Source organism: Fringilla coelebs, assembly GCF_963513975.1.
Source record: "Fringilla coelebs genome assembly, chromosome: Z".
Taxonomy (NCBI): Eukaryota; Metazoa; Chordata; class Aves; order Passeriformes; family Fringillidae; genus Fringilla; species Fringilla coelebs.
Genome location: NC_140031.1, coordinates 8982508 through 9009638, shown reverse-complemented (window position 1 = coordinate 9009638; position 27131 = coordinate 8982508). Strand labels below are relative to the sequence as shown.

Sequence of the window (27131 nt, the reverse complement as noted above, 5' to 3'; positions counted from 1 at the left end):
ATGATAGCCATGGTCAGGGTGAACACTTAGCACTACATTTTTAAAGCATTCATGTTTGCATTCACTGCGTCTGTGCCTGCAGTTCCTACTCTCTCAGTGTCTGGGCAGTGTGAGATGGAAGCAGCTCCTGAGGGGGATGCAATCCCTCTGGAGATGGCCCACATTCTCCCCAGTACTCTCAGGACCTGAACTGGTGACAGTTCAGGCTCTGTCTCCTCACATCAGCTGTGATGCCATTCATATGAAGACTGGGTGCATAGGTCACACCCAAGATTTGTTCCCAAACACAATCCTTGCTCTCTGCCCATGGGCCTCTCATCTCTCTTCACAAGTCAGCCCCTGCAGAGCGAGCATCTTTGATGCTTGGGATGGTAACTGAGTGTCCAAATACCTATCCATACATTAATCTATAAATTCATCCATCCCCTTCTCCCTCTGACAACTGATCCACACATCCATATATACATCTGCATGTCTCCTTCCCTCAATCCATGCATCCTCCTTCCCTCCCTGCTGGACCTGACTGTGTATGCACCCTTTGCTCTCTGCATCATCTCATGACACATATAGATAGATGTATGTTTCATGGCTCTTCTGCTGAAGCTGCCTTTACTTCTTTCCTTGTTTCAGGATTTGGCACAGAAGGAAGCAGAAGCAGCCATGAGAGGTAAGTTGAGACTGTTTTGCTTCACAGTCCTGTGCAACTCGCCTCCTCCCCTGCAAAATGCGGGCTGATCCTGGCAGCGAGGGAGGGAGAGGAGGAGGCTAATCCTGAGGGCTAGCTCAGAAATTTGGCAGGGTTGGTGGCAGTCAAACAGCCCAGGCAGCGCTGCACAACCGCCCACAACCAGTGCCCTGCTGCAATGGCTTCTGCCAAAGCTATGGATTTCCCAAACAAGCCCCTGCCTGAGACATGATCTGGTCACCCTGTGCTGGATGGAGACAATGGATATGGATGTCTGTGTGTCTCAGTGCTGGGGGCCCTCCCTGGTGTGTAGCATTGGCTGATGGAAATTTTTCAAACCAAGTATATCCCAGGCCATGTTCTCCTGCACTTTTTTTTCCTGCTGGGTTTGGGCTGGTCCCTCTTCCATGCCAGGAAGCTGGACCCATCCCTGCCTCATGTGGATGCAGTCCATGGTTTGGCACATTCTCAGCATCTCCAGGCCTGGCTCGTACCAGCTCCCCTGGCGATCTTGGCACAGCACCCACCCTGGGGTGGGTGGGATATGGCAGCAAAGGCAAGTCTGGATGTGCCTCTGTCTACTTGGGGCAGGGTGCGTCCAGGCAGGGCTCCAGCCTGCAGCAGGAAGCCTCCTGCTCACTCAGCAGCTGCGTGAGCCACCAGAGAGCCCAAGCCTGGAGGAAGTGCTCTGGCCCCACAGTGGGACAGGGAGGTGCCGGCACTGGGACTGGTCTCATGGTCCCTTCCTGTTTTTCTTCTCCACAGCTTGAAGACAAAGTTGATTTTGGCATCTGGATCCCTCTCCTTTATTCCAGATTGCTGCTCACCCCAGCCCTCCCCTTGCATCTTGTCAGTCCACTGGAAAGCCCTGTTTGCCCACGTCCAGCACCAGCGCATCCTTCCCTGTGGCAACCGGGAGGGCAGCGCCCAGCTCCTGGCACCTTTATTCCCCAAAGCACAGAATTTGCTGCTTCCTTTGGGTCCCCAAGGCTTGTGTGTCACATTTTCAGGCTGCTGGGGCAGAAAGCTGAGCCATGGGGCATCTCAGCAGGAAGCTGCAGTGCAGGCAGGCAGGACTTTGTGGTGGCATGCAGACCCCCTGCCTGCACTTGGTATCTCAGTTGCCAAATGGATGGCAGGTCATGACTCCTTACATCAGAGAGGAAAGGGGACACCCTCCAGGGCCATGGGCAGCAGGATGCAGTGATGAGGACCAGATGTGCCCCTCCTGCCCTGAAGCTGCCCCGGTCACCAGAATTGGGTGTCCCTACTGCCTGGCCAGGCAAGCCCAGCTAAGGAAGGGGACACAGGGCTTGGCACACAGGGACCACAGATCTATGGGTTCCCCAGACAGCAGAAACAAACTTCTATTTGGAGCATGCATGGACCTTCTGGAGTTTAAAAGCAGGCAGATTACAGGGGCCAGAGCTGCTGTCTCCCATTTTCTGGCTGCTGTGCTGCTACATCTCAAGCAGGCATCTGTCTTTAAACCAGCACCAGATGCTGAGAAATTACTAAGTTGTTTGCCAACACTGGAGCCACAGCTATGGGATGCACATCACCTGTGTTCTACAGCATCTCTGGACAACCACTGCCTTGATCCCTTCCATAGTGGCAGAGGATTGGGATCTGGTGGTGATAAGAGGAGGTTTCCAATGGTGAAGGCTGCCCATGCCATGCTAGGGACTGAGAAGAGACAAGGGTGACCATGACATGACAAGGGTGACTGTGTGACACATCTGAATGGGTGTTGGTTGGGTTGGGTGCTGGGGACCAGAGCACAGCAGATCATGGCAGTGTGATATAGCTGGAGCTGTCAAGCTATGGGATACACCTGGGAGAGGTGTGATGGCTGCTGAGCAGGGAAGTCCAGCAAGATCTGGCTCCTTACACCTCCCCAGATTGGTGATCTGCCTTACCTGCCCGGTGGAGAGCTCTGCTCTGGTCAGGGATAGTGCCATGCCAGCAGCACACTGCAGATAGAGGGCTGACCCCCATCTCTCTCACTTAGTGTGTCTGTGCTCAGAGGAACAGTGAGGGGCTGCAAACCCACAGAGCCAAGCATGGAGAGCCCTCATGACCCCACAACCAGGGCACCCAGTGAGAGCACCAGGGAGCCTGTGGGCACACAACACATTGCAAAAGGCACAGCCTGCCCCAGCTCCCTCCAACCCAGTCCACACAAAGACCCTTTGTGGCTGCCCCAGTCCAGACTTCCTCTGCATCGTGGGTTCACGGGCAGCCCCAGGACCCAGGTGGGTCCCCACTCTGCACTAGCTCTGCTCCCCGTGCTCCACACATTGCTGCTATCTGAATTTCCCCCCAGCTCCATCTGGATCTCGTTGGGCTGCTGGCACGGAGCGCCGGGGTCTGGAGGTGCCAACACATGGAAGCCATTAGAGGGGCCGGGTCGAGGTGCAGCAAGGGGGCCACATGCAGAGCAAGGGGGGCTGTGCAGAGGGTCCTGTCTCAGCTGTCATGCTGGAGAGCGCAGGGGAGATGTCCCACACATCTGCCTGTCTGTATCCTCTTCCTTAGCTTCGGCATGGGTCCCTCTCAGCCCCTGCATGCACCTGGGGAGAGGGCTGAACAGTTTGGGAGGCAGCCCTGCTGCCTGTGCACCTCCTGCAAGGACCATCCCCTCCCTTGGCCCAGTGTCATCTGCAAAGGGGTTTTGCCTGGACAGTGCCAATGATAGCATTGGCATATCCCCTTTATTGGCATCTCTGCTGTCCAGCCACAGCACGGGGGATTGGGGCAGAGGGAAGGGGCAGGGAGTGTTCTCTTCTGCCTGCTGGCAGCTGGGGGGGTGACAGGCAGGGATCAGCACCCCTTGGTCTGGCACTGATGCCCGGCACCCCCGGAGCCTACACCCATGGTCCCCCTCAACACTAGGCAGTGCAGTGGGGCTGGCTCAGTGTCTTATCCCCATTGGTTTAGCAGCGCTCAGAGGTGGAGCTGGCCTGTCACCCTGAGCCTGAAGTGACTCCAGCTGGCTCCTGGTGGGCTCAGGCAGTCCAACGCTCCTGAGAGCAGAGCCTCTCTCCTTAGGATCCATCCTGCAACCCCAGGGTGTTGGGGGCTCCGGCAATGTCCACAGCTGTGGGGTGACCCAGGAGGCGTGGGGTCCTTGGGGGCCAGCAGTGGCATCAAGTCCCACGCGTGGGCAAGCGGGTGCAGGGAGCAGGGATCGGCCAGGACTCACTACAGGACCTGAGCTTCTGCCGAGAGAGAGGACAGGGGGTCAAGGAGGACACTGGGGACTCTGATCTGCCCCATGCTCCGCATTTCCTGCCCCACCTTCCTCCCCATTCCCCACCCTGCACCCTGACTCACTTGGTAGCGCCTTCAAGTGGGTGGCAGCAACCAAAAAGCTGGGTTTGGTCTTGTCCTTGCCATGTTTCCTCACCCGGAGCCTGGGGATGAGAGCAATGGCACCTGAAGACCCCAAGCTGCCTCCCTGAGCATCAGGATTGCCCAGATTCCCAGTGATCCTGCTGTGTTTCCATCCAGCTGTGCCCAGCTCAGCTTAACCTCTCCTGTGGGCCTGCTCCATGGCTACAGCAGGAACTGGTCACCAGATAGAACAGCACTGGGATGGGAACAGGGACTGACAGCAGAGACAGAGCATGGCAGGGAGATCCCATGGTGACAGGATGGGAGGGGACCTGGGGACAGCATTCCCAAGGACCAAAGGCACATGGAGGGACGTCTGTGCTGACTCTGGAGTGTGAGACTCTCCAGCAGGAGCCTATGGGAGGTTATTAGAAGGAGCAGCATCTTGAGAGGATTCAGAGAAAGGTCCCTTGGATCTGGGGTCGTTAGAAAGAACCCAGGCAAGCTGGGCAGTAATGGGTGTGCTGGGAAGAGGCACTGGTGAGGCACAGGGGCAGGGGGAGCATAAACCGCCCTACAGGGCAGCACTGGGTGTGTTTTGGCAGGGACCCCAGAGTAGGGCTGGGGGATCACAGGGCACTCCATGCTGAGGGTTCAGAATGGGATGGGAACAGCCCCTTCTTCTCCAAACCCAGCCTACCAGATGAGGATGGTGATGACAAGAACAGCAGCCAGGATGAAGAAGGCAAAGATCCCAAGGGACACCATGACGGCCATCTTCTCCAAAGGGTCACTGCCATCTGGGACAGAGAGATGGTCACAGCTGAAGGATGTCACAGTCCCCAGCACCCGGGGACCCTATGGCAAGCTCCTGGACACTCCAACAGCCCAGCCACATATGGGCATGGGGAAAGAGATCCTTCCCATTGCTCTCAGCAACACACATGGCCCTCCTGCCCCCCACCCCTAGCTCTACTCACTGATGGGCTCAGGGTTGGGAGCCTGGGAGGGCTCCTCAGCCAGGCTCTCCAGTCTGGCATCTGTAGTGGTTTCTTCACTTGCTGTGGAGACCAGGTCTGGAAGGACAGAAGGGATGGAAACACTCACCAAAAGCACCCCAGGGACACACAGAGAGGAGTGTGGAAGGGTGTCTTTGTGCCCCAGAGGTCCCACGAGCCCAAGGGTGCCACTGAAGTGCTAATGGTGCTTTGGAAGCTCCTTTCTGTCCCAAGCCTGTGGGAGGCAATCCCAAAATGGCATCAGCACAGCTGCAGACTGACATGTGCTGGGAGATTTAGGCAGTTTTGTCCTCTTGCAGCTCTGCCTCCCTGCCTTAAGTGGTCCTGGAGTTGAGACTCACTCTGGTTGATATGTGGAGGAATGAGCGCCATGGGGAAGGGACTAAAGAGGGGAAGTTCAGAGTTCTGGAGGGACTTTGGGGAGGGATGGCACAATGTGGTAGGTTGCTGGGGGCTGCAGCCTGTCCCTCTCTCACCTCTGACTGGTGTTGCCCGGGCTTCAGCACTCCACTCGCTCCAATTCCCCGCATCCAGGAAATCCTTGGCACTGACTTGGACCACGTGCTCCAGCCCGGCGAAGGCATCCGTGATAACCTCAGACAGATTCACCGTCTCTACCTGTGCCAGGCAGAGGGGAGCTGTGGGGCAGGCAGGGGCACCTCTCCCTGGCCCCATGCACTCCCTGCTCCTGTGCTGGCCCTGTCTTTCCTTGCACACTTACCACGGACCAGGAACGGTGGATGACGGGTCGGTACTGGAGCCGAAACCTTAGCTGGAAGTGGGGTTCCTTTGGCCAGGAGGAAGGGTACTTCCAGCTCACGTGGAGTCGCCGTGGGGCCAGGGGGATGGGCTCCACCACCAAACCCTCTGGAGGGTCTGGCTTAACTGTGTGGGAAAGGACAGGAAGCCCTTGTGACCCCGCACTGGTGTGCACAGGGGTGTAGGGTTCCCCTCAGTTAACTCCCCAAAGATGGACAAACAGTGGGACAGACAGATGGATGGATGGGGACTCACTGATGGCCTGCATGGTGACATCAAGAAGGCGGTAACTGAAGCCCAGGGGGTTCACCTCGGTGATGTTCAGGCGGTAGGAGCTCCAGAACTCTGACCTGTGGACGGTGCAGGTGCCAGGGCGGGATGGATCCTGCAGGCACAGCCCCACGTGCCCATTCTTGTTCCTGCAGACAGGGAGGCAGGCTGGTGACATTTCCCACCCACCCACCCTGCAGAGTTTCCAAATGCTGCCAAGGAGGTGCCATGGAAGACCCTTGTGCCAAGACCCTTGTGGAGGAGGCAGCCCCTCAGGCCCAGCTGCACTCATCCTTCCAGAGTCTGGCATATCCCTTGGAGCATGACAGAAGGGACCCTCATCCCAGCTCCACACTCTGCCTGGGAAGGTCCCTCCCTGAGGCAAACCCTTCTCACTGAGGCAAACCCTTCTCCCAGACTCCCAGGGTAGCTGGGAAGTAGTTGGCTCCCTAATGGGGACCCCCAGCTGTTACTTTAGGGTCCCTGCTGAAGATAGCAGCAAAGCCTTTGGGACTGGGGCCAGTCCCTAGGGAGCAGGAGCAGGGTGGGAGTCAGTCCTACCTCCGCTTTTCTTCTCCTGTCAGGGATTTCTTCCTGCCATGGAGACAGATGGAAAAGCAGATGATTAGGATGAGGGGGCAGCACAAAGTGGACCCCACCATGACCCAGAGGAGGGACAGGAGTCCCCATACTCCCATGCTGACATACGCATGGGACAGCATGGGGGAAAGAGCCAGAACCGTGTCCAGCTCTTCTAGTGAGCAACCTGGCGGCAGGAGCTGGCGATCCCAGGGAAAAGAAATGGGACACCCTTCCCTGCCTGGGATTTCATCACACAGAAGCAAAGACACTGATAAAAGCAGCTCCCCAGAGCCTGGCTTCACCCTCCCGCTAATGCCTGCCAAATCCCATGCTTCCAGTCCCCCTCCCTGTGGAGCCCCTGATGCTCCACTCAGCCCCCTCCCCACCAAGCCCTCGGCTCCTGCAGCTTTCAGCAGGGCTGTGCTTTATGAGCTCCATTGGACTTCAAAGCTGCCCGCTAATTTGGCTTGCAGGGATAATTAGAAGCAGCAATGCTGTCAGGGCTCCTTTCATCCCAAAGCATGCCGGAGTGTGGAGGCTTGCAGATGACCTGCTTCTCTTTTATTGCCCCTCTGGTGCTGGCAGAGCTGTCAGCAGGGAGGTAGCCTGCCTGTGCCAGCCCCCAGTGCTGCTGAGACCCCCACTGAGAGCAAGCAAAGGCTTGGTGCTCTGCTCACCCCAAAACAGGACCCGCTCTGGGGTGCAGCATGGTCCTTGGAGCAGGAGGTGAACCCAGGGCATGTGTGGGATGGCCAGATGGATCTGGTGGTTATCCTTGGCTGTGACCCAGAGCTCACACCATAACAAGCCCATTCCATGCCCTGTGGGGGTACTTCACCTGTATGTGGTGATGTATCTGGTGGGAAGGAAGGTCTCCACACTGGAGGTCCAGGAGCAAGAGAAATTCTCATAGTCAGATGCTCTGCAGGACACAAAGGGAACTCCAGGCAGGTCTGGGGTCCGGGGGAAACAGCAGTCAGTGAGGAGTCCCCCATCCTGCAGCCCTTCCAGCACACAGGGGGCTGGTCAACACCAAGCCCCCTTCTGGCAATGCCCTGGCAGGGCTGCAGGCACCACTCTCCCCCTAGAAGAGGCCAGCTCACAGGCATGCTACTCACGCCCCAGACGCAGGGACACAGTGTGCAGGAGGCTGCCGTCCTCGCCGTGGCAGCTGTAGGTTCCCCCGAGGGCCAGGCTGGCACTCGGCAGCACCAGGGATCTCTGCTGGATGGCTGAGCCCTCCGGCAGCGCCGTGGCTCCCACTCGCCTCCACCGCACGGCTGAGCTGGGGAGGAGAGACCAGGCAGGCTAAGTGAGAGGGCAGGGATGCCCAGGCCCACGCTGTAACCATCCCACTGGATAGACCCCTTGATGTGGACGGAGAAGACTTACCTGGCATGGACACCAGGGCATGACAGGGTCACGTCTGTCCCCAGCTGTCCATACTGCACGCCTGGAGGGACACACATCCCCAGAGGGGTGTTAGCACTCCATACCACCCCACAACAGGCTGGGAGGGCAGCTGGGGCGCCCCTGGGGCTGTATCCAACACACAGTGGGCACTGGTTATGGGCACTGGCTTCACGCAGGTACCACCACAGGGGACTAGTAAGGACTCGTCCCAGCTGGGGCTGGGCAATGAGCAGAAACACAGGCTGGCCATCACTGTAGGATGTAGGGCTGTGTTTCATGTAGCCCTGGTAGGTCTGTTCCTGTCTGGGGGAAATAGGGTGCCCTCAGGGTCCTCACGCCTGGGATGTGGGGAGGGGTGCTGAATGGGGGCACTTGGTGGGGCTCTCACCTTCCTCTCCCCAGTCTTCAGGGATAGCAAAGGAGGCTGATGCCAGGGCTGCTGCAAAGAACACCATCACCCTGCCCAGGCTTGGGATGGAACTGTGCATCTGGAGGAGGCAGACAAGGGGAGGAGAGAGTGTTACTCCCTGCAGTGGGGCAGCTGACACAGTCCACAGCCCACAGTATTTCTGCAGGGCCTTGGATCCTGCATCTCCCTCTCATCTCATCCCATCCTGCTGGGGACAGAACAAGGACTGAATCCCAGGACCCCAGCTGGGACATCTGGCAGTGTCTGTGCCACAGTCACAGCTGGTTCCTGGCTGCTGAGCAGACCCCATGCCTGGAGCAGGGATGCAGGAGGCAAACACTGACCAGGAGCTTAGGGCTGTATGGGTTGGGGGGATTAAGGGGTCTTTGCCATTTCAATCCTGTGCTGGGAGCCTTGGCTGGCTCCCAACCCCAGGGTGGTCCAGAGACCTGTGCATGTGCAGCTGGGATGGGAAGGGACCAAAGGGAAATTTTGGCCTGTATTTACATGGCAGGTGACAGCAATCAGATCTAAACAGGCTCACACAGCCGGGGAGAGCAGGGCTGTGATAGCTCAGGTTGTACCAAGTCTCACATCACTGCCCATGCCTGCACCCACTGTGAGGCTGGTCCTGTAAGTCTCCATTTGTGGGAGAATGGGGCTGAAATCCCTTCCTCACACTCAGTGATCACTAGTGAGAGGGGCAGGGGATGCAGGGTCAGAGATGTGCGCCCTTTCCATCCCAACCTACACCACTGTGGGCGCATCAGCCAGTGCCATCCTGGCCAACACAGCCAGTGTTGCCCTGTCCTGTCCTACCACCATCACCCTGTCCATCACAGCCAGCAGTGCTCTATGATATCCACCCCATCCAGCACTCTTTCTGTGCCAGCCAGCACTACCCTAAAGGTTCTAGACCCGCCTGCAGAGTCCGGCATCAGCAGGACATATCAGTCGGTGTCACCCTGTCTGTCCCAGCCCCATCTGTGCCAGCAAGCATCACCCCAGGGCATCCATCCTGGCAAGCATCACACTATCCCTACCAGGAGTGCCACACAGTCTCTGTCAGTCAGAAATGAACGATTTCTCCGTGCCCACCCCTCACAACTGGACAGGCCTGTTTATTTATACCCACACTGTTGGGCTCTGCTCCCAGCTGCAGGCAGGGGCTGAGAGCACATAAGGCAGTGAGTTCCCTGCCAGCCCCAAGAGCATAAATCTGTAGGCATAAATCTGTGTCCCCCTGGGCTGAACAGCTGAGAGAGTGGAGGGAGGGATGCTCCAGCCCAGCAAAGGCACCCCAGAGCAGCAGCTAGTTCCCCTCCTGTGGCCGACTGCCCATGGCCACAGACCAAACCGCCTGGTGAAGGAAGCAAGAGCTACAAGGCAATCTGCTGCAGGGGGGAAGGCGTGTGACACCCCACATCAACCCCGTTCTGAGCATGCCAGGCAGCCTCAAACACAAGCCCCAAATGTAAATAATTTCATGAGACTGTCATAAGCTTTTCCTACCAAACCACCCTAGAAATGTTCTCAAGAAATATCAGTCAAAAAGTCTCTGCCAAAACTATGCTGGTAAGTAACTGGGAACATTTGGCCTGCAAGTAAAATATTTTGGTGATGGAAAAAAAAAAAAAGGAAAGAAAAGAGACAAAAATGAGTATATTTTTTCTTAAAAGCGGTGACCAAAAATAACTCCAAAAACCACGTGGGCTAGAGTGAAGGAATAGTTCTGGGGGGAGGAGGAAGGGGAGTGGGTGTATGTGTGTGTGTCAGGAAGAAGGAAGAGTGTGTTAATATACAGAGAGAAAAATAGCTTTGAAATAAAATAATTTCTTCTCATGACCACCCTGGTTTTTCATTCAAACACTGCAGAGGGTATGCAGCCCCTCTCCATAATGACCCTGGTGGTTAACTCTGGTTAACTCTGGTTAAGGACCACTAACCTAGACCCCAATCCTAGTGGTTCCTAACTCTAACCCTAAACCTAACCCTAAGACTGCTCATCCTGATGGCCAGTCCTCATCTTCCACCCCTCATCACCCTTTGTCCCAGGGTGCTCCCCATCCTCACCCAGCACCCCAAGAGCTCCCCCAAGAGCTCCCCTCCCTCAGGGGCACCCCTGCCAGTGCAGTGTGAGAAGGCAGCACTGAGCCCTTCCAGACATGCTGACTCGGTAAACGACCCACATGAGCACTGCCAAAAACTATCCCTGGGGACACAGAATCACTGCAGAGGGAAGGAGCAAGCCCTTTCTTGCCTGCCCAAAGACCAAAAACAAAAGGGGAAAGAGCCACAGAGCCGGAGAAGACCCAGAGCCTTCATCTGCCCCAGGTGCAGAGGCAGGGCAGGGGGCCAGGTGTCACAAGACAGCCTGGCCAGAAAGGATCCCCTTATTTTCTGCCACCAAACTCCCTGGCCAAGGGAAAAACAGGCGTGCAAATGAACACAAGCGTGTGAGTGGCCAGGCCTACCTTCCTTGGTGGCTCCACACCCCCTCAGATAGGCACACAGGCAGAGAAAACATCCCTTGATGCTTGCACCAGCAGTGACACATTCTGGGGACACAGAGTCCCAGCACAGTGGTCCTGGAGCCGAGCCGGGGCAGAGGGAACAATCAGAGCTTTTCTTCCTCCCTTCATGCTAATCCTGGCCAGAGACGCCTGCCGCCAGCCCAGGCTGGGTGACATCCCGTTGCCACAGCCAGGGTAGAGGGACCCAGCTCAGCCTGGGGGTGTGGTTTGGTCCTGCTGGGAAGGGCAGGAGCGCTGGACCCTGCTCCCTCAGCACGGGATGCTCTTGTCACTGTCATGGCCAGGGTGACCAGGCAGCTCTGGCACCCGTGGGTGTGAGCCAGAAAGGCAAGGTTTCACTCTCCATACCTCCCTGATCCTGCTGTTCTGTTGGGCAGGATCTGAGCTCATGCAAAAGTTTTTGGGCAGTGGTGGGGAGAAATCCTGACATAAGCCCTTTCCTGCATGCAAACTGAAGTGCTGTAAGCCAAAACTTCCCTCAAAATCATGGCCATGTGCACCGACACCAATGCCCACGTTGGGTGTAACAGTTCCCTGGGAATAGCTGATCTGTGCCATGCCCTGCCATGGCCTGGCAAAGCCAAGCACAGATTCCTGGGGGAAGCCAACTTTCCATTGTGTTCAGAATTTTGAAAGACATTGGGTTTTGTTTTTTTAGGTTTTTGGTTTTTTTTTTTCTTTTCCTTCTTCATTTGAAGTTGGTCTTCAAAGCAAATGGGCTGCACACAGAGCTGGGGTGATGGGGACAGGGACAGAAGCAGAAGACACTGTGCCTCAAGGCTGCAGATGGCAGTGTGAAGACTTGGGATGCTCCCCATTAAGCACAGAAAGCTGGGGTGCCTCTTAACCTCTTCCTAGGGTGGTCAGGGGCAGCATTGCTGCAAGAGATATGGCAAATAAGCCAAGAGCACTTAGCAGCTCTGCCTACCCTGTGCCAGGCCTTGATGGGAGTCACCCACCTGCAAAAAGCCATGGGCAGAGACCCAAAGCTGTCTCTAATGCCCCAGAGATGGCACCGTTCTGAGCATCCCCTGAGCTGGGGAAGCATCCCTGGCCCTGTGCTACAAACTCTCCTGTCTGCCAGTGATTGCTGTAGGAAAAATGTCCTATGCTGAAATGCAGAATGCTGCAGGAATTCTCCTCTCCTTGTTTCCTTGTGGGGAAATGTGCCTCTGGAGCTGTGCCTTGCTAATCCCTCTGCACGTGACAGGCCTGCAGAAGCACCATGCCTCACTCTGAGGAGCCATGGCATGGTCTGAGGTCCCTGTGGCTGCTGATCTGCCCAGTGCCGTGGAATCACCCCATCCCTGCAGCACTGCTGACTTCCACCATCACTGCATGAACGTGTGCCTGTGATGGGGCATCAAGCCCACTGCTGGATGGTTCTCTGCAACAGCCACCCCTGTCCCCCAAATGCTGTTGGCACCCCCCCTGGGTGCCCAGAGAAAGCCCAGCAGTGGGTACTGAAGGGAACCATGTCCCCCACCCCCACCAGGGCCATGCACAGCCTCCAGGACTACCAGCAGCCCCTGAAGCAATGCCTTGTCTGCCTTGGGCACTGCACGGGTGATGCTCTGAGCACTGTCCCTAGCCCCTCACCCCAGTGCCTTGGGGACCTCAAAAAGGTCTGCTGGGGGAAGGGGGGGGGTACCATGCATGCTGGGCTGTTCCAGAACACACACATGCATGGCTGCAGCCAGTGCAATCCCAGCACACTGGAATTATCCCAGTGAAACCAGTAAAACCAGTTGGGATCTTCCCCCTGTGAGGCCAGTGCAGTCCCATAAGACCTGTGCAGAGTTTTAACATAGGACAAAACCCAGTACAGTCCTGATGCGGGACTTAACTCAGGGCAACCCAAATATTGGATTATACCCCACAGCCCAGAAGGAGAATTAAATTCCACCCAGCCCAGACTGACAATTAAATCCAGGGCAGTCTAAATGTGTGGTTAAACTCAGCCCAGCCCAGGAGTGGGGCTGAACCCAGCTCCGCCAAGATGTGAGGCTGGACCTAGCACAGGTCCAACATGTGGTTATGCCATGCTAATGTGGGGTTAAATTCGGCACAGCTCAGGAGTGGAGCTGACCCAAAGCTCGGCTCAAACACAGGGTTAACCTCAGTACAGCCCAATTATGGGGTTACACAGCTCAAATATGGAGCTAAACCAAATGCAACCCTGGCATATGGTTAAGCCCAGCTCAGCCCAAACACAGGGATAACCCCAACGTCGTCCAGGGAACCAGTTGTGTCCACAGCCAGATACAATGCACATCTCCATCCAAACTAGACCAACGCCCTGGTGATACCCAGCTGACCCCAGCCCCGCTGGTGTCCAAAGCCAAGCCCAAACCCTTCCATAACCCAAGCATCAACCTCTCTCCTCTGTGGAGCCAGCAACTGCCAGCAGTTCCTGGTGCTTGGGGCTGGGGGGCCCCTACACACCTCAGCATGCCAGCAGCACCACGGAGGTCAGGCTCTGCTCCTACCCCAGCCGGGAAACTCTCACCCCAATGCCCTGATTTCCGCTCTCCTCTGCTCCATCCTGCAGGAAGAACTCTCTGGCTCCTGGTTGTAACTGGAGGCATCGGCAAGGGCCAGAACAGCGAGGGCTCTGTTAGCAGCCAGCAGCCCTGACACTGTGCCAGCTGGCAGCACTTGCATTCAGAAGGGGGAGAGAAGGGGCGCCCCCCTCTCCATCCCCATCCCCACACTCCTCTCTCCAAAGCCACGTGCCAGAGACATTCCTAAAAATAATCTCCCGGCTGTAAAGACACCTACCAGTGCTGTAGCTGCAGTGCTGGTGGGTTTCTTTACAGCTCTGAGATTATTTTTAGGGTGGAGGCATGGAAGTTGGTGGGAGGGGGTGCTGCATCCCCACTGTCCTTGGCACACGGTTACAGGACAGGGATGGGCACAGTGCTGGATCTGGGGACAGGGGTGGGACCTGCCAGCAGAGAGCTGGGCCACCCTGTGATTACAGCAGGGTGGGAAAGGCTTTTCCTGTCCCAGGAACATTTTGGGATTTGGGACATTTTTCTGCTCCTGGGCTCAGCCCAGGCTGGCAGAGAATTAAGTGAGCACACAGCTCCCAGAACGGCAGAGCAGCCGGGCACCAGCCTGCAGCCTGCTCCCCCGGGACCATCTGCACTTCCCAGAAAAAAAGTTCCCCCATAAGCTGGCCCTGGAGCTGATACAAGAGCGCATGCATCCATAAATGCAGGGGACAGACACACATGTACATACCTGTGAGTATCCCAGGCACACACAGCTCCCTCCAATGCTCCTCATGAACTCCAGCCTGGGGCTGGGAACTCTGATCAGGAGCAGGGCCCCACAGCATCCCCCATAGGCGATGTTCCCCCTTCCCTCCCCCTTCTCCAAAGCTGGCCAGAGCCCAAGAGCCATCAGGCTCAGCTCCATCCCTGAGGCACGAAGGCGCATGGGTCAGCCAAAACGCAGCAGGGCCAAAATAAACAGCTCACCTTACACAAATGCTCCCCCAGCTAGCAATTTGCTGTCACTTCTTTTGCAAAACAAAATCCCTTTTGGGCAAGAGAAGGATTTCAGGAGTCATTAAGGACCACCTGGGCAGCCACATAAAGCCCAGGGCAAGGGGTGGCCCAAATAAAGCCAGGAGCAAAGGGTGTCCCATTAACCTCCTGTACACCACCAGTGGGAGAGGGGCAGGGGGATGGAAATTGCAGACCCCCAACAATGTGTGATGTGGAGATAATGGTGCCAGTCTCTTTCACCTGGTGGGATAACCATGACCTGTGTTCTCCAAGCTTGGAGTCAACCCTACCTGCTTTCATAGAATCATTGAATAATTAGGATTGGAACAGACCTCTAAGGTCATCAAATTTGCCACGTGGAGGTGGCTCCGGGTTGGCAGCTGGTTGCGAAGCACATGGCAGAAACAGAGGCTGGGAAAACACCTCATTGAGGGCAGCCTCCATGCCCCCACACCACAGTTCTTCCCAAGCCAACTAGATGGCAGTGCCCAAGCCAAAATGAGATGGAAACGTGGCAAAAAAGTGGGAAGAAGAGGAAAACATGGGGGCTCTAGTACAGGGCCAGGGGATGGGGGCTGAGCCTTGCCTAAGTTGAGAAGGTTGGAAAAACACCATCCGGCTCGTTTTTTGCTAGGGGAAAAAAACCCCAGCCAAGTTCTGAAAGATTAAGTGTGATTGTATCCAAGAGGGGAAAAGCAGGGCCATGCAGTGAGTGTGCTGACACATCTCCTTCCCCAGTGCTGGAGAGAAGCCCCAGCCCCACTCGGGGCCAGCTCTGTTTACAGGCTCCTATTGTCTCTCTTTTAAAATTTGGATTCCCCCCCTCCAATGTTATAGCTCAGAGTAAACAAAAGCAAGCAGCCTCTCACTCCAAACATTTCAGCCATCCCAAACTTTCTCTGGAGGGGGGCTGCCTGTGGAATTTTCCTCATCCAAAAGAATTTCGAAATGTTCCCGTTGCAGCCTGCTCTGACTGGAGGCCAGGACAGCTCTAAAATTCTTCACTAAATGCTTGAGCTGCCCTGTGCACTGCCACAGCTCCGACTGTGCCCCAAAGCTCCCCGCCATGCACAGAGAGATCCTCTGGCCTGGCCAGAGGGGAAGAGAGGCGCATTCCAGCCTGTGTAATTCCCCACAGCTCATCCCATCCACCTGAAGTGAGACAGCAGGCCTTGGTGAGGCTGGATCCCAGCTTTCTATTTTAAGCTTCCACTTCAGCTCTTATTGCTCCAAGTCAGCAGCGCTGGTGCAAAGTACTTGGGTGCGCTGGGGGGTGTGTGTGGCAATGCACACCAAGAAAACACAGTACTACCCCTTGCAGGCAGAGGGGAGAGGGTGCAGAAGGTGCCAGAGCTCCTCCTGGGAGCGGTCAGTGGCACCTCGAGTACCAGGAGTGCTTTTTGCAGCCGTGAGGCCTCTTTGGTGCAGCTGGGTGACCCAGGGCAGGTTGGAGAAGGAAGGGATGGTGTGCTGATACATCCCCAAGGATGGAGGGGAGGCACAGCACTGTGCCCTGCACACCCCTGTTAGATGGTGTGTGGAAGGGAGGAAAAAATGTACACCAGGATGAGCCAAGTGCTGGGTGCCACCTGAGTGTGCTGCAGCTCCTTGGCACACATCGTGCTGTCAGGGTATGCACCCTGGTCCCAGAGTAGGTGAACCAGAGACCCCCAACAGCTTTCTTGGCTTTGGCTAAGTACAGATAGGAGACGAAGCCCATGAGACCCTGGCAGAAGGGTGCCAGCACTGCTCTGCCCACTGGTAATGGGGCACTGGAGGTAGATCCTGAAACAACTGGAAGGGGAAGAGCCCAGCTAAAAAGCCCCACAAAAAGCCAACAGCTGCAGGAAGAAGTACCTAAAGCTCAGTTCAGCATGGATTCGGATGTCAATGCAAGCCATTATAGTGGTCTGGCATGCTGATGTTCTTTGTCTGCTGTCCAGAACAGCCCCTAAATGGGTTTCACAGCGTAGGTGGTCCTGTAGCCCGAAACACAACCCGACATGCTGGGGAACCCCCTCATACTCCCTCCCCAGGCATATGCAGATTTTGAGGACTGCAACCCCTTGATGAACATGCTGTTCTTCGCCCCAGGAGGGCAAAACATTGCTGGTACCTGCTGCATCTCCCACCCACAGCATCCCACCCTGGTGGGCACAGAGCCCTGTGCCACCGCAGCAGCACTGGCAGGGGAGAGATACCTCAGCTCCACGCCGGGCTGGAATCTTGCTGTGGGACAGGGCTCTGCCGGGTGCCCCCGCTGCCTCTGCACCATCTCCCTGCGCCGCCTCGTTGGGTTCTCCTCCTCCACGGAGGTTGCTCAGTGGTTTGGTGTGGGAGCGGTCCTACCCCCCCAACCCCAGCAGCCCCCTCCCCTATAAAGGGGCCAGGCAGCGGCTGTGTGGGGAGCAGAGCCCCCGGCACAGCAGATGGGGTCTGTAAAGTGAGGCTCCCCCAGGTGTGTTTGCCTTGGCGGGGACTCAAGCCCATCCAATTAGAGCTATAGAAAACATATCTTACAAAAAAACTAGGGGGGAAAAATAATCCTCTCCCCTGTGCTGGGGCCCAGGGTTTGGCCAGGGTTTCTCGGCAGGCCAAGTGCAGGCGATGCAGGCTCTGCTGGCAGCAGCCCGGGGAGGGCGGGATGTTTGTGGATATTAAAATGCAGTCGTAAAGTAGAAGAAAAGGGCAGCCTTGTTTCAGAACGAGTCTCCGAGGCTTTCCCCTCTCCCGTCATGCTCAGCACCTGGGCGGCAGCAGGAGCAGCTCCCCCTTCCCACAGCCCCCCCAGCCACCCCCAGCTCACCCAAGGGCTGAGGTGCTGTCAGTGAGACTCCATCCCTCATTGACTGAAACTCATTGTCTCCAAGAGGGAGAAGATTTGGGAGGGTCCCCCTCTAATGTTGACCCATATTGGGTAAACATTACATTGTGCTTCTGTAGAACCCACCCTGGCACATCCCTTCCTTGTCACCCCCACAGCTCTCTCTGCTTTCCCTTGTCCACTGCCCTGCCTGCATGGAGCCAAGGCTGCCAGGCTCCAGCTGCTTGGCAGCAGCCACATGGCAGCACCACTGGTACTCCACTGGTTGGCCTCTCCCTGCCTCCCCGCTGGAAGTAAAATAAGCTGGACTGACTTTTGGTCAAGACTTCAAATTATTCACAGGCACCCAACACCCTGTGCCCATCCAAAATAAGGGGGACATGGCAGGGTCCCATGGGGCTCCTCCCATTCCCAAGGGACCACACAAACCTCTGGAGAAGCCCTCTCCTTGGGATATCTCCCCGAATCCATCCCTGAAGCAGGATGCTGCCTCTCCACAGCATCGCTTCTCTCTCCATGCTGCCACGTCCAGCTCTGGAAAGTCACAGCAGGAGGCTGGGAAGCAGTTGCAGGCATCAGCTGAGCGAGGGTGGCTCCATCCCGGCCCACCTGCTCAGCTGGAGATGCCCAGCGCACATCTGGCTTCACCACTGCCTTCTGCCCCCCTTCCCAGCTTAGTAAGGAGGGGACTTTGTGCTGCAAGCATGGAAGGCCCCCCTCCCCCATCCCTCTCCCTTTGCCTGTCCAGGCTCTCCAAGCCCCCTGCTCCACGGGGTCCCGAGGCACATCGCATCCCCAGCCACGGCCCAAATGACTAAGGCTCCGGCAAGCGAACCGGGTGCCGCCGGGGCGAGCAAGGCCTGTCCCTTGGCCGCGCTCCCTCCCCGCAGTGGTGAAATCACGTCTGGAGAAAGCCCGGGGAGCGAGGCGCCGGGGGCCCCCCCGCTGCTTCCCAGCGAGGATGCTCGCTCCCCGCCTGCTGGCTGGCCGCCCCCGCTCTGCAAACCCCACATCCCGGCAAAGGGGTGCTCCAGGCACCCAGCCTGCAGCAAAGCTTCATACCTCATCTCCTCCTCCTCCTCCTCGCTCCGGATCCCATAGCAGCATCCCAGCTGTGGAAGCGGCTGTGAGAAGTGGAAACGCAGCAGCGAGCCCCAGATGCTCGTAAAAGCGCTCCCGGGGAGTGGGCAGGAACCTCTAATCTCCCTGTAACCTCTGTAAACGCGCCAGAGGCTGGGGGCCAGTCGGGGCTGGAGGGGTGGGAGGGGGTACCCCTCTCGCCGACACATCACCCCCTCCGCGGCAGAGCAAGCTGGCTCATGGAAGGAGCTGGAGGCTCGGGCAGCCTGGAGCCAGCCCTGGGTAGCAGCAGAGGGGACAGCGAGGGACGGGCCACCAGCGCTCGGCCTCGACCTGTCACGCGGCACGTGCCGGCTGCGACGGGGGGTGACTAATGCGGCTCTGGAAACGCCTCCGCCGGCACGGGAGCGTGGCTCCGGGTTAGGGTTTAATGATCTGCCTTCCTCCGCAGCCCAGGCTCTCCGCTCCCTGAACCGCCACAGGGACCCCGGGAATGTCGTCCATCCCCCCCCTGGCCGGGGCTGCTGGCATGGAGCGAGCGGGGCTGCGGCGGGGAGCTGGCTGGGAGCACGCCGAGGCTGCAGCTGGGGGCTATAAAAAGCACGGCTGTGGTATGCAGCGAGGCACTGAGAGGGGAATAAAATAAAATCAGGTGGTGGACGAGTCGGGTGCGTGCTTCTGCACCAGGTCTGGCGACGGTGCTGTTCCCCATCACCCCTTCCCTGCTCCCTGCCCATCTGACTCCCGACGAGGCTGGGGCAGAGCGGAGAGCTGGGATTTGGCAAAGGGTGGAAGGGTTGGGCTGGCAGGGAGCGGAGGGGGTCAAGGCTGGGGAAACAATCGCTGGCTGCCGTACACGGACTCCTGCCCGGGATGGAAGTATTGCAGCCACCCCTGGTCCAGCTCAGAGACGCCTGATCCGGGCACTCAGTCTTCTGGCAGCTTGCAGCAGAGGATTAACCGTGGGCTGATGGGCGGCCAGAGATGCCTTTGCCAGGAGGAAGCCCCACAATCCCCCAGCACCCGGATCCATGTGGGGACCTCATCCAGAGGGGACAGTAACGCCACAAGCTGGGTACAGAGAGGGCTCCCTCCCCTCAGGCCGGCAGGAGCTCCCTGCCCATGGACGTGCCGTGTTTGCACAAGTCTGAGCAGGGGAAGGTCAGATTAATTTTAAACCTGAATAAACAAGGAGAGAAGGCAATGCCAGAGCTCGCCCTTCTCAGTCGGGATGCCCAGCAGCAGAGCACAGCACCCGCAGCACAGCTCTGCCCTGCCCAGGGGTTCACATCCCCCTGAGAGAGCTGGAACAGACCCACAACCAGGGGCCTCCCTTTTCCACAAGGAGCTCCCAGCTGAGTCAGTGTTGGCAGCAGGCAGAGCAGCTCCTGCTTGATTCTGCAAGATTCCTCTGGTCTCCACAGGAAAGCATCCACCCTGGGACCCCCATCCCACTGGGAACAGCACCAGGGCTCGCCTGTTTCCTGGCCACAATGAACAATGTGGTCTTGGGAACGAACAAGGAGGAGAAAAGAAAATGGTAAAATTGTTTGTAGGTCAAGAGGAAAATGAAAAAAAAGAAGTTTGTGTTTTTCATGCCAAAAGGAAAATGAAAACCAAAACATTTTGTTCTAAATGATAGGCCTTGTTTAGTTTTCAGTGGTTTTACTTTTTAAAAAAAGTTTGAGTTAAATCGAGCTAAATTTGTCTTCCAAACATTACCTTGGGGCAGGGAATAAAATAAATTGGAAAAAAAAAAAAAAAGAAAGAATAAATCAAAACATCTCATTTGGAAAATGTCAAGAGCAAAACGCGACGGCTTTTCCAGCCTGGGAGAACCGCAGCCGGGCGCTGAACCCAGCCTCAGTTCACAACTTGTGACGGCCTCCCCCCCGAAGCAAATTTTTTCCCGGAAAATAAAGCAACTACTGTGCCAATTGATGGCATGGCTTGTGTCCTAGTGCCTGTGTCCCATCAGGGATGCCACCACTGCCCATGCCAGTCCCCAGGACCTGCTGGAGCATGGAGAGACCCTGTTACAATCAGCAGCCATGCGCATGAGCTGAATCTGAGCTGAGCTGCTCTCCAAAACTCCTCTTTAAATGTCTTTTCTATTAGGTCAGCATTCCTGCGTCTCCCAGGGAAGGTGGTTAAGGCCGGCAGCCCGGCACACAGGCTCCTCGGTGCTCACTGCTGGCTCTCCAACAGCAAGCAGCCTGCCCACGCTATTAAATTACTGAGAAAAATGGATCGTTTCACCAAAAATTAGGTGCAGGAACCTCTCACACAGTGGCAAGGCGAGCTGGTAATTGGAAATTCATAGAGCTGGCCGCAAATGCTGCCTCTGGCTCTGCTCCACCCTCCTCTGGTTATGGTGAGGGATGGCAGAGAGGCATGTGCTGCCATCCCTGAAATGCTGCTGCTGATGGAGATGCAGCAGCCATGTCACCCGCAGCAATGTGAGGTCCCCCACATATTTTAGGAGGGTTAAATGCTGCTGCACAGTCCCTCCGTCCTTGATAGGTGGGGAAAATAGGTGAAAAAAAGCTCTCAGAGACCTTTCCAGGCACTGGAGAAGAAAGTTCTCCATGCATAGCTTACCATCAAGAACCCTACTGGGGACATGTTTCATGGGGACAAAGTTTGGACGTGCTGCCCCAGCACCATCCTTTTCTTGGAGCAGCACCCCAGCCTTGCTCAAGGCCTTCATCACCAGACACAGTGTAGGCACCACTGCTGCTCCATCTGAGCTTGGGCACCTCACCATCTCCCCGGACCACTCCAAGCCCAAGTCTCAGTGCCTTGAAGCTCAGAGCTCTCCAAGGCATCTTCAGGGCAAACCAGTCAGCGCCAGGAGCTGCCAGAGAACCCAGTGCATATCTGCAAAACGCCAGGAAGGAGGAATGTGGATGCACAGCAGTTCAAGAGCTGTGTCAACAAGATACTCTGAGAGACCAGTCCCTCACACTGACTGCTCCCTGTGCCAGCACAGGAAATGGAGGCACTCATCTTCCTTGCCATGTCCACTGTTTTTTGTATGCTGGGGTGCAAGGACTGTGGGCACAGTCCCAGCTGGAGAGGGGAAATGGAGCTAGACACAGGATCAGGGAGGCCAGAGAAAACGGATGCCTCCCCTGGCACAGCCATGCTCCAGCCAAGAAGCCACAAAACTCAAAGCCAGGATGGGGTGGAGCAGCCTCAAGGGGGCCATGAAGGAGCAGCCCAGCGGGAGCCTTGCAGGAGCTAAAAAAATCAAAAGCAGCCGAAGCACAGAGGAACCCCCGGGGTTGCGTGTTGGCCCTTGCAAGACAAGGATGGAGCAATAGCTGGTTGGGTCCACCAGCTCCTCCTAAGCCTTGAGGCCTCAGGCAAAACTCATGGAAAGCAAAGACTATTGCAGACCTCCCCAGCAGCCGGGGGCTGGCCCTGGCTCTGTAAGGAAGTCTGGAGAGGTGCCAGCTGGCCTGGGCACCCTGCGTGACAACGGCTTGTGAAAAAACACGCCGGGCCACTGGGCCAGGCCATCCCTGGAGACCTTTGCAGGGCTGTTGCAGCACATCTGTTGTGAGCTCTGTTGCAACACTGGCACGGCACTGGGCTGGACCACAATGAAGACCATTCATGACAGCCCTTTCTGGTTTTCCCTATCTATTTTTGCAGGAAGGTAAGGGCTGAACTGTGCCTTTCATGATGTTACTGAATTCAAAAGGCACTGATGCCCATGCCAACCTTCATCAAAAAGGGACTGGTGATATGCCTTTGGGACTATTGGTCTGGTTAGGATGAAAGCCTTCTGTCCCAAAGGAAGGGGATGGTGAAAGCACAGGAAGGCAAAGGAAACAGCTGGACAGGCACAGCCACGCCAGCGCAGAGGCTCCAGGGATGCTGTGCCAGCCCTACTGCCTCCCACGTGCTCTTCTGTGAGGACATCCACACCCCTTAGGCTGCCAGCAGGATGGCAGGCAGCAGCCCCGAGCCCTGTCTGGAGCTCCCCAAGGCGGGATGACACTTAGCTACAGCTGAGCACAACACTCCTCAAAGTTAATGGGTCAGAAGACCCTCCCCAAACAGCTGCAGAGATGATGGTCCACCAAAGCTGGAAGCTTCTTCCTTCCCTTCTTCCCCTCAGTGTGTCATCAGTGCTAGCTTCTCAACAAGGGTTGGCATGCCTTGTTTTCACTTTGGGAGATGAAATAAACCAGAAGATGCCCAAATGATTTTATTTCCACCATAAGGATTTCATTAGATGGTGGAGCCCTGAACTTTCCCACCTCTCCCTATACGGCAATCTCAGCGGGTCCATAACAAGTTTCATTAGGCGGTTTCTATTTTGGCTGTCTCCGTACTGAGAGGAATGGACCAGAGCTGAGCAGTCTCTGGGGAGCCCCAGGCTGATTTCCAAAGTGCTTTCAGCATCCTCCCTTCTCCTGGGCCAATGCAGTCTTGCCTGCATGCAAGCCATCACCACCTGCATGGGACAGCCCCATGTCCAACCATGTTGGATCTCCTGAGGTCCCTCCAGCCTCCTTGTTCTCTCCAAAAGCATCTTTAGGAAACATGTATGAGCAGGTGGACATGATCTTCTCTTCCAAAATTCCTCAAGAGCCTTTTCAGCAACAACCAATGACTGCTGCAGCAAGCACAAGCTGTGCTGGTCAGATGTGACCAACGTGACCTCAGTGAGCAGTCCTGGTAAGACAGAGGCAAATCAGGTCTTGACAGATTTCTTGTCCCTCTTTTCCTGGATGCTCCCAACTCAAACAGCAGAGTAGAAGTAGCATTTTTTCGCCATGTCCCAGACTTGTACCACTAGAGGGAAGGAATTGCACCTTCCAGCCCAGCCATCCACCGGTACTGGAGAGCTTGGCAGATGCTCCAGGGGCTGCAGGTGCTGTGACCTTTCAAAAGAGCCCAAAGCTCATCCCATCCCACTTCCATGCCAGGGTGACTCAGAGACCTGGGAAGCAGTCAAACTTGAGAGATAATTCCTAATTACACACTGATCCCTGCAAACCTGTTACTAATCTCCAGAGGAATTTTCCTTTTTCCACTGACATGGTCCATGGGAATCTGGCTGTTGGAGAAGACTCAACCACAGCTGCGAGGCATCTGTGCCCTTCCCTACTTTCATAACCTGGATGGGAGAAGAAAACCATCACTGCAAGGTGCAGAGAGATTTGCTGGTAGAAACTCAGGTCATAAGGTCATGGCATCCCTGGCCAAAGAGATTTGGTGATTTTCACACATGCAATGCTGTGGTAACCACAGGAACACTTAGAAAAACCAAAAACTCTCTAAACATCCCAGCAAGCCAACTCAGGCATCCCAGGGCTAATCCCTTATGCTGGCATTGTATCAGCATCCCAAATGCTGCTGAAGATCCCATGTGTTGCCTATAGGGAAGAGCTCTCATACCATCCAAGCTCTGCCCTTGGCTATATCTAGGGCAGGGGCAGAGCCACCCTCTTTCATGCCTAAACAAGAGGAGGGGAAACAAGCTGTGAGAGATGCTGAAACTTTCCAAAGGGAGAAAAAGCAGAGGCACAAGCCGGCACCTGCCCCTCCTGCAGGAAGCATCTCACAAGGGGTTTTCCTCCAGAGCCAAACCCGCGGGAGAAGAGGAGGCAAGAATCCCTTGGCTTGCTTAGCCTAACAAGGAAGCTATAAATATAGCAGGGTAAACACCGGAGAGGGAGAAGAGGTCTTGAACTAAAAGCACAATGTTGGCACAAACCCACAGGGGAATAAGCTCTCCAGGAACGCATTCGGCAGGAAACCAGAGGGAGGTTGAGGCCTGTGAGAGCAGGAAGAGCCTGGAGTTGCCTTTGAAGAAGAGTAGAGTGGAAATAAAGGGTTTAAACTGAGTGCTCAGCTAGTTCATGGCAGGTGAAGATGCCATGCACTGTTGCCATCTGTGAGGGTTTCCCCACCCAGGATGGTCCAGGTGAGCTGTGTGAGAAGGGTAGGAGAGGCAGGACACCTTCATGTGTGGGCTGCAGCTGTGGGCCACCTCGGTGCCCACCCAGCATGACAGCTTCTGATAAGCCCAGCAGCTGCAAAGGGGAACTGCTGCTGCTGCTGCTGCCACGATGAAAACGGCGGGGAGACTCAGTGCGCTGTGAGTCATTCATTCATCCTTCACAAACAGGGCCTGCACTTGGCCAAGCATCCTCCTCCCCCCGCTGCTGGGACAGCTTGCTGGGACAGGGAAAAAGTGGCTTATTAGATATAATCAAGTCAAGTTTTCCCCTCCCTGTGAGGTTCCTCTTCCTGGAATAGGAAGCACAAGACCAGAGCTGCTTTTCTTCCACCTTCCTGCAGGCTCTGCCATTAGCTGCACCCTCCAGGGAGCCCTCCACACCACCCTACTGAACCCCACATATCCTCTTCACCCACTGCTGGTGACATCCAGCCCTGAGAACAACCCTGCTGTCACCAGTTTGTCCCTGACCCCCACCTCCAGTCCCATTTTGGCTGCCACAGTCAGTTCGCAGCTCTCTGGAGAGCACACATTGCCCCCTTTGTTTCTGCCCAAAACATGCCAGGTTCGTGGGGCAGAGGGTGTATAGGTGATGAGGGGGCATTGTAGCCATATTTCATCCTTGTCTCTACCACAGGAGGTCCTCCATCAGCTCACACCTCCCTTTGAAGATCCTTTCCCTGTGCCAGGCTGGATGATGTGTGCCTCATGCCGCTGCACACGCTGTAACCTAGCTGTGACCTGCCCTCCTGTAAACAGGTAGAGTGCAAACACGCTACCTCCTCCTGCAAACACAACAGCCAGACACGGGGCAGTCACCTCCTGGCACACAAAGTGCTTGAGCAGACCCAGAAGTCTCAGCTGTGGCTATGCCACCAATACCAGCCAGTCCAACACCACTTTGTGTGCATAACAACACATCTGTGAGCTGCTGCAGTGCTGGGCTTCTTTCCATCCATGGGGACCAGGCACAAGGTACCCTCAGGCCCCATCACAGTGGGGTCACAGTTGCTGACAGCAACGTCCAAGCCAAGCTCAGCGCCATGGACACCTCTGACAGCCCTTCACCAGTCCAGAGGCAGGGCTTGGAGGGGACCTTGTGGGTGACACAGCCAGTCGGTGGGGGTGGTGGTGGGCACAGCCCAGGGCTGGCCACTCATGGGGCTGGCACGGGACAGAGAAGCTGGGATTGACACAGCATCCCGGGGTAAGGAGGGACGAGGCAGGCAGAGCCCTGCCAGCGCCCGCGCATGGGAAAGCGCCTCTCTCAGCGCCTCTCCTAATTGGGAGCAGCTTTTCCCTGGACCCCCCAGGAGAAGAGGGGGCCCTACCAGGGGGGCGCTTTGCCTGGCATTCCAGTCTTTCTCCAGAAAACTCCCTTCAGAGACAGTAGGGGTGTCCAAATCGGGCATGGTAGGGGGTGGTTTGTGGAGGCTGGGAAGGGGCTCAAACATCCCAGCCCAGGAACATCAATCCCCCGAGCATCTCCGGGCAAGGCGGAGGCGCGGAGGGCGGAGAAGGGGGAGCAGCACTGGGAACTCACAAGCAGTCGGGAGGGACCGGGAGGGCAAGTCCCTGGCAACTGCTTTGCGAGGGGGCACAGACACACAGACATCCACACACACCCGCACAACTTTCTCCACCCGGGCAGCAAACAGCTCCGGGAGCTGCCTGACCGCAGCCGCGCGTCCCTCACCGCGAAGTCGGAGCGGCGGCGACTCGTTCCCCTCGCGGGCTGGGGACCGGGGACTGTTCCCTACCTTCCTGCGTGGCGCCGCGGCTATGTGTCCATGGCGCTAGCGGAGCGGGAGCCGGGCCGGGAGCGGGAGCGGGAGCGGGGCGCCCGCACCGGGCTGGCTGGGGCCGGTAGCGCAGGCGGTGCGAAGCCGCCGGGGCTGCCGCCGCCGCTCCATTGGAGCAGGGCTCTGCCAATCTGCCGCCACCACCCCGGGACGCTTCCTGCCTGTGAGCCGCCCCCCGGGACCGGGAGGGATCCGAACCCGCGGCACGCCGCTTGCCCGGGATTCGCGATCCCCCCCGGGGCTCCTTCCCAGTGTCAGTCCGGCCGGAGCGCTGGGAGGGGGATCCCACCGTGGCGCACTGATGTGCAGTGCCCTCCGGAGCGCGGGTGTCCCCCTGAGGCTCAGGACCCCCCGAGAGTGCACAACCCTCCCCGGTGCTCTCGGGGGTCAGCATTCACCAACCGTGCTTGCCCCCATCCCTGCATCCTGGAGGAGCGGAGGCAAGTCCTGCCTGTGACTCAGTTTCCCTTGCCCCTCGGCTGGCCATTTCTTTGGGGTTTATTGTTGTGGTGGTTTATTTGATGGGGAGCATTCAGGGTGAAATCTGGCCGCGGGGTTTGTGTCCCTGAGTTGAAGTAAAGGCTCGTTCCTCCTCGCAGCTTGTGGTGTGTGTTTGCATCCCTCTTTTGCAGGACACATCCACTACCGAAGCTGCTTTCCCTTGGGAAGGGGTTTGGTTTGCCATTTTATTGCAGTTAAAATTCTTAAGAGGGAAAAGATTTGTTGGAAGTGTGCAACAGGAAGCCAACTGGTGAAGACCCACTGGGAACTTTCCTCTCTGGTGGCACCTGAGGCCACATCTCCTTTGGGGTTTCTCCATGTGATGCCATCAAGGACGGCACTGCTGGAGCCTTGGGATGGACCCAGCGTTCCCCCCCCCCCCCCCCCACATTGTCTCTGCCTGTGCAGAGATAATGGCAACA

At 56.7% G+C, this 27131-nt stretch overlaps 1 protein-coding gene across 3 annotated transcripts; it reads right to left on the bottom strand.

The window, feature by feature from the left end:
• Positions 1-1157: 1157 nt before the first annotated feature.
• Positions 1158-26298, bottom strand: IL11RA (interleukin 11 receptor subunit alpha). Of its 3 annotated transcripts, none has more exons than XM_084224677.1 (13): positions 18409-18544; positions 8453-8552; positions 8044-8104; positions 7770-7936; positions 7490-7604; positions 6631-6663; positions 6055-6218; positions 5762-5925; positions 5517-5658; positions 5002-5097; positions 4722-4821; positions 4022-4101; positions 1158-3906 (listed from the first exon to the last, which is right to left on the bottom strand). In XM_084224677.1, the coding sequence occupies exons 1-13, from the start codon at positions 18451-18453 to the stop codon at positions 3890-3892; spliced, it is 1284 nt and encodes a 427-aa protein (XP_084080803.1). In that variant the 5' UTR covers positions 18454-18544; the 3' UTR covers positions 1158-3889. The 3 variants fall into 3 exon arrangements, with proteins under 3 accessions (XP_084080803.1, XP_084080804.1, XP_084080805.1); XM_084224678.1 differs by lacking the exon at positions 18409-18544 and adding an exon at positions 26167-26298 and having other exon boundaries at positions 1159-3906; XM_084224679.1 differs by lacking the exon at positions 18409-18544 and adding an exon at positions 13517-13556 and having other exon boundaries at positions 1159-3906.
• Between the last annotated feature and the right edge of the window lie 833 nt (positions 26299-27131).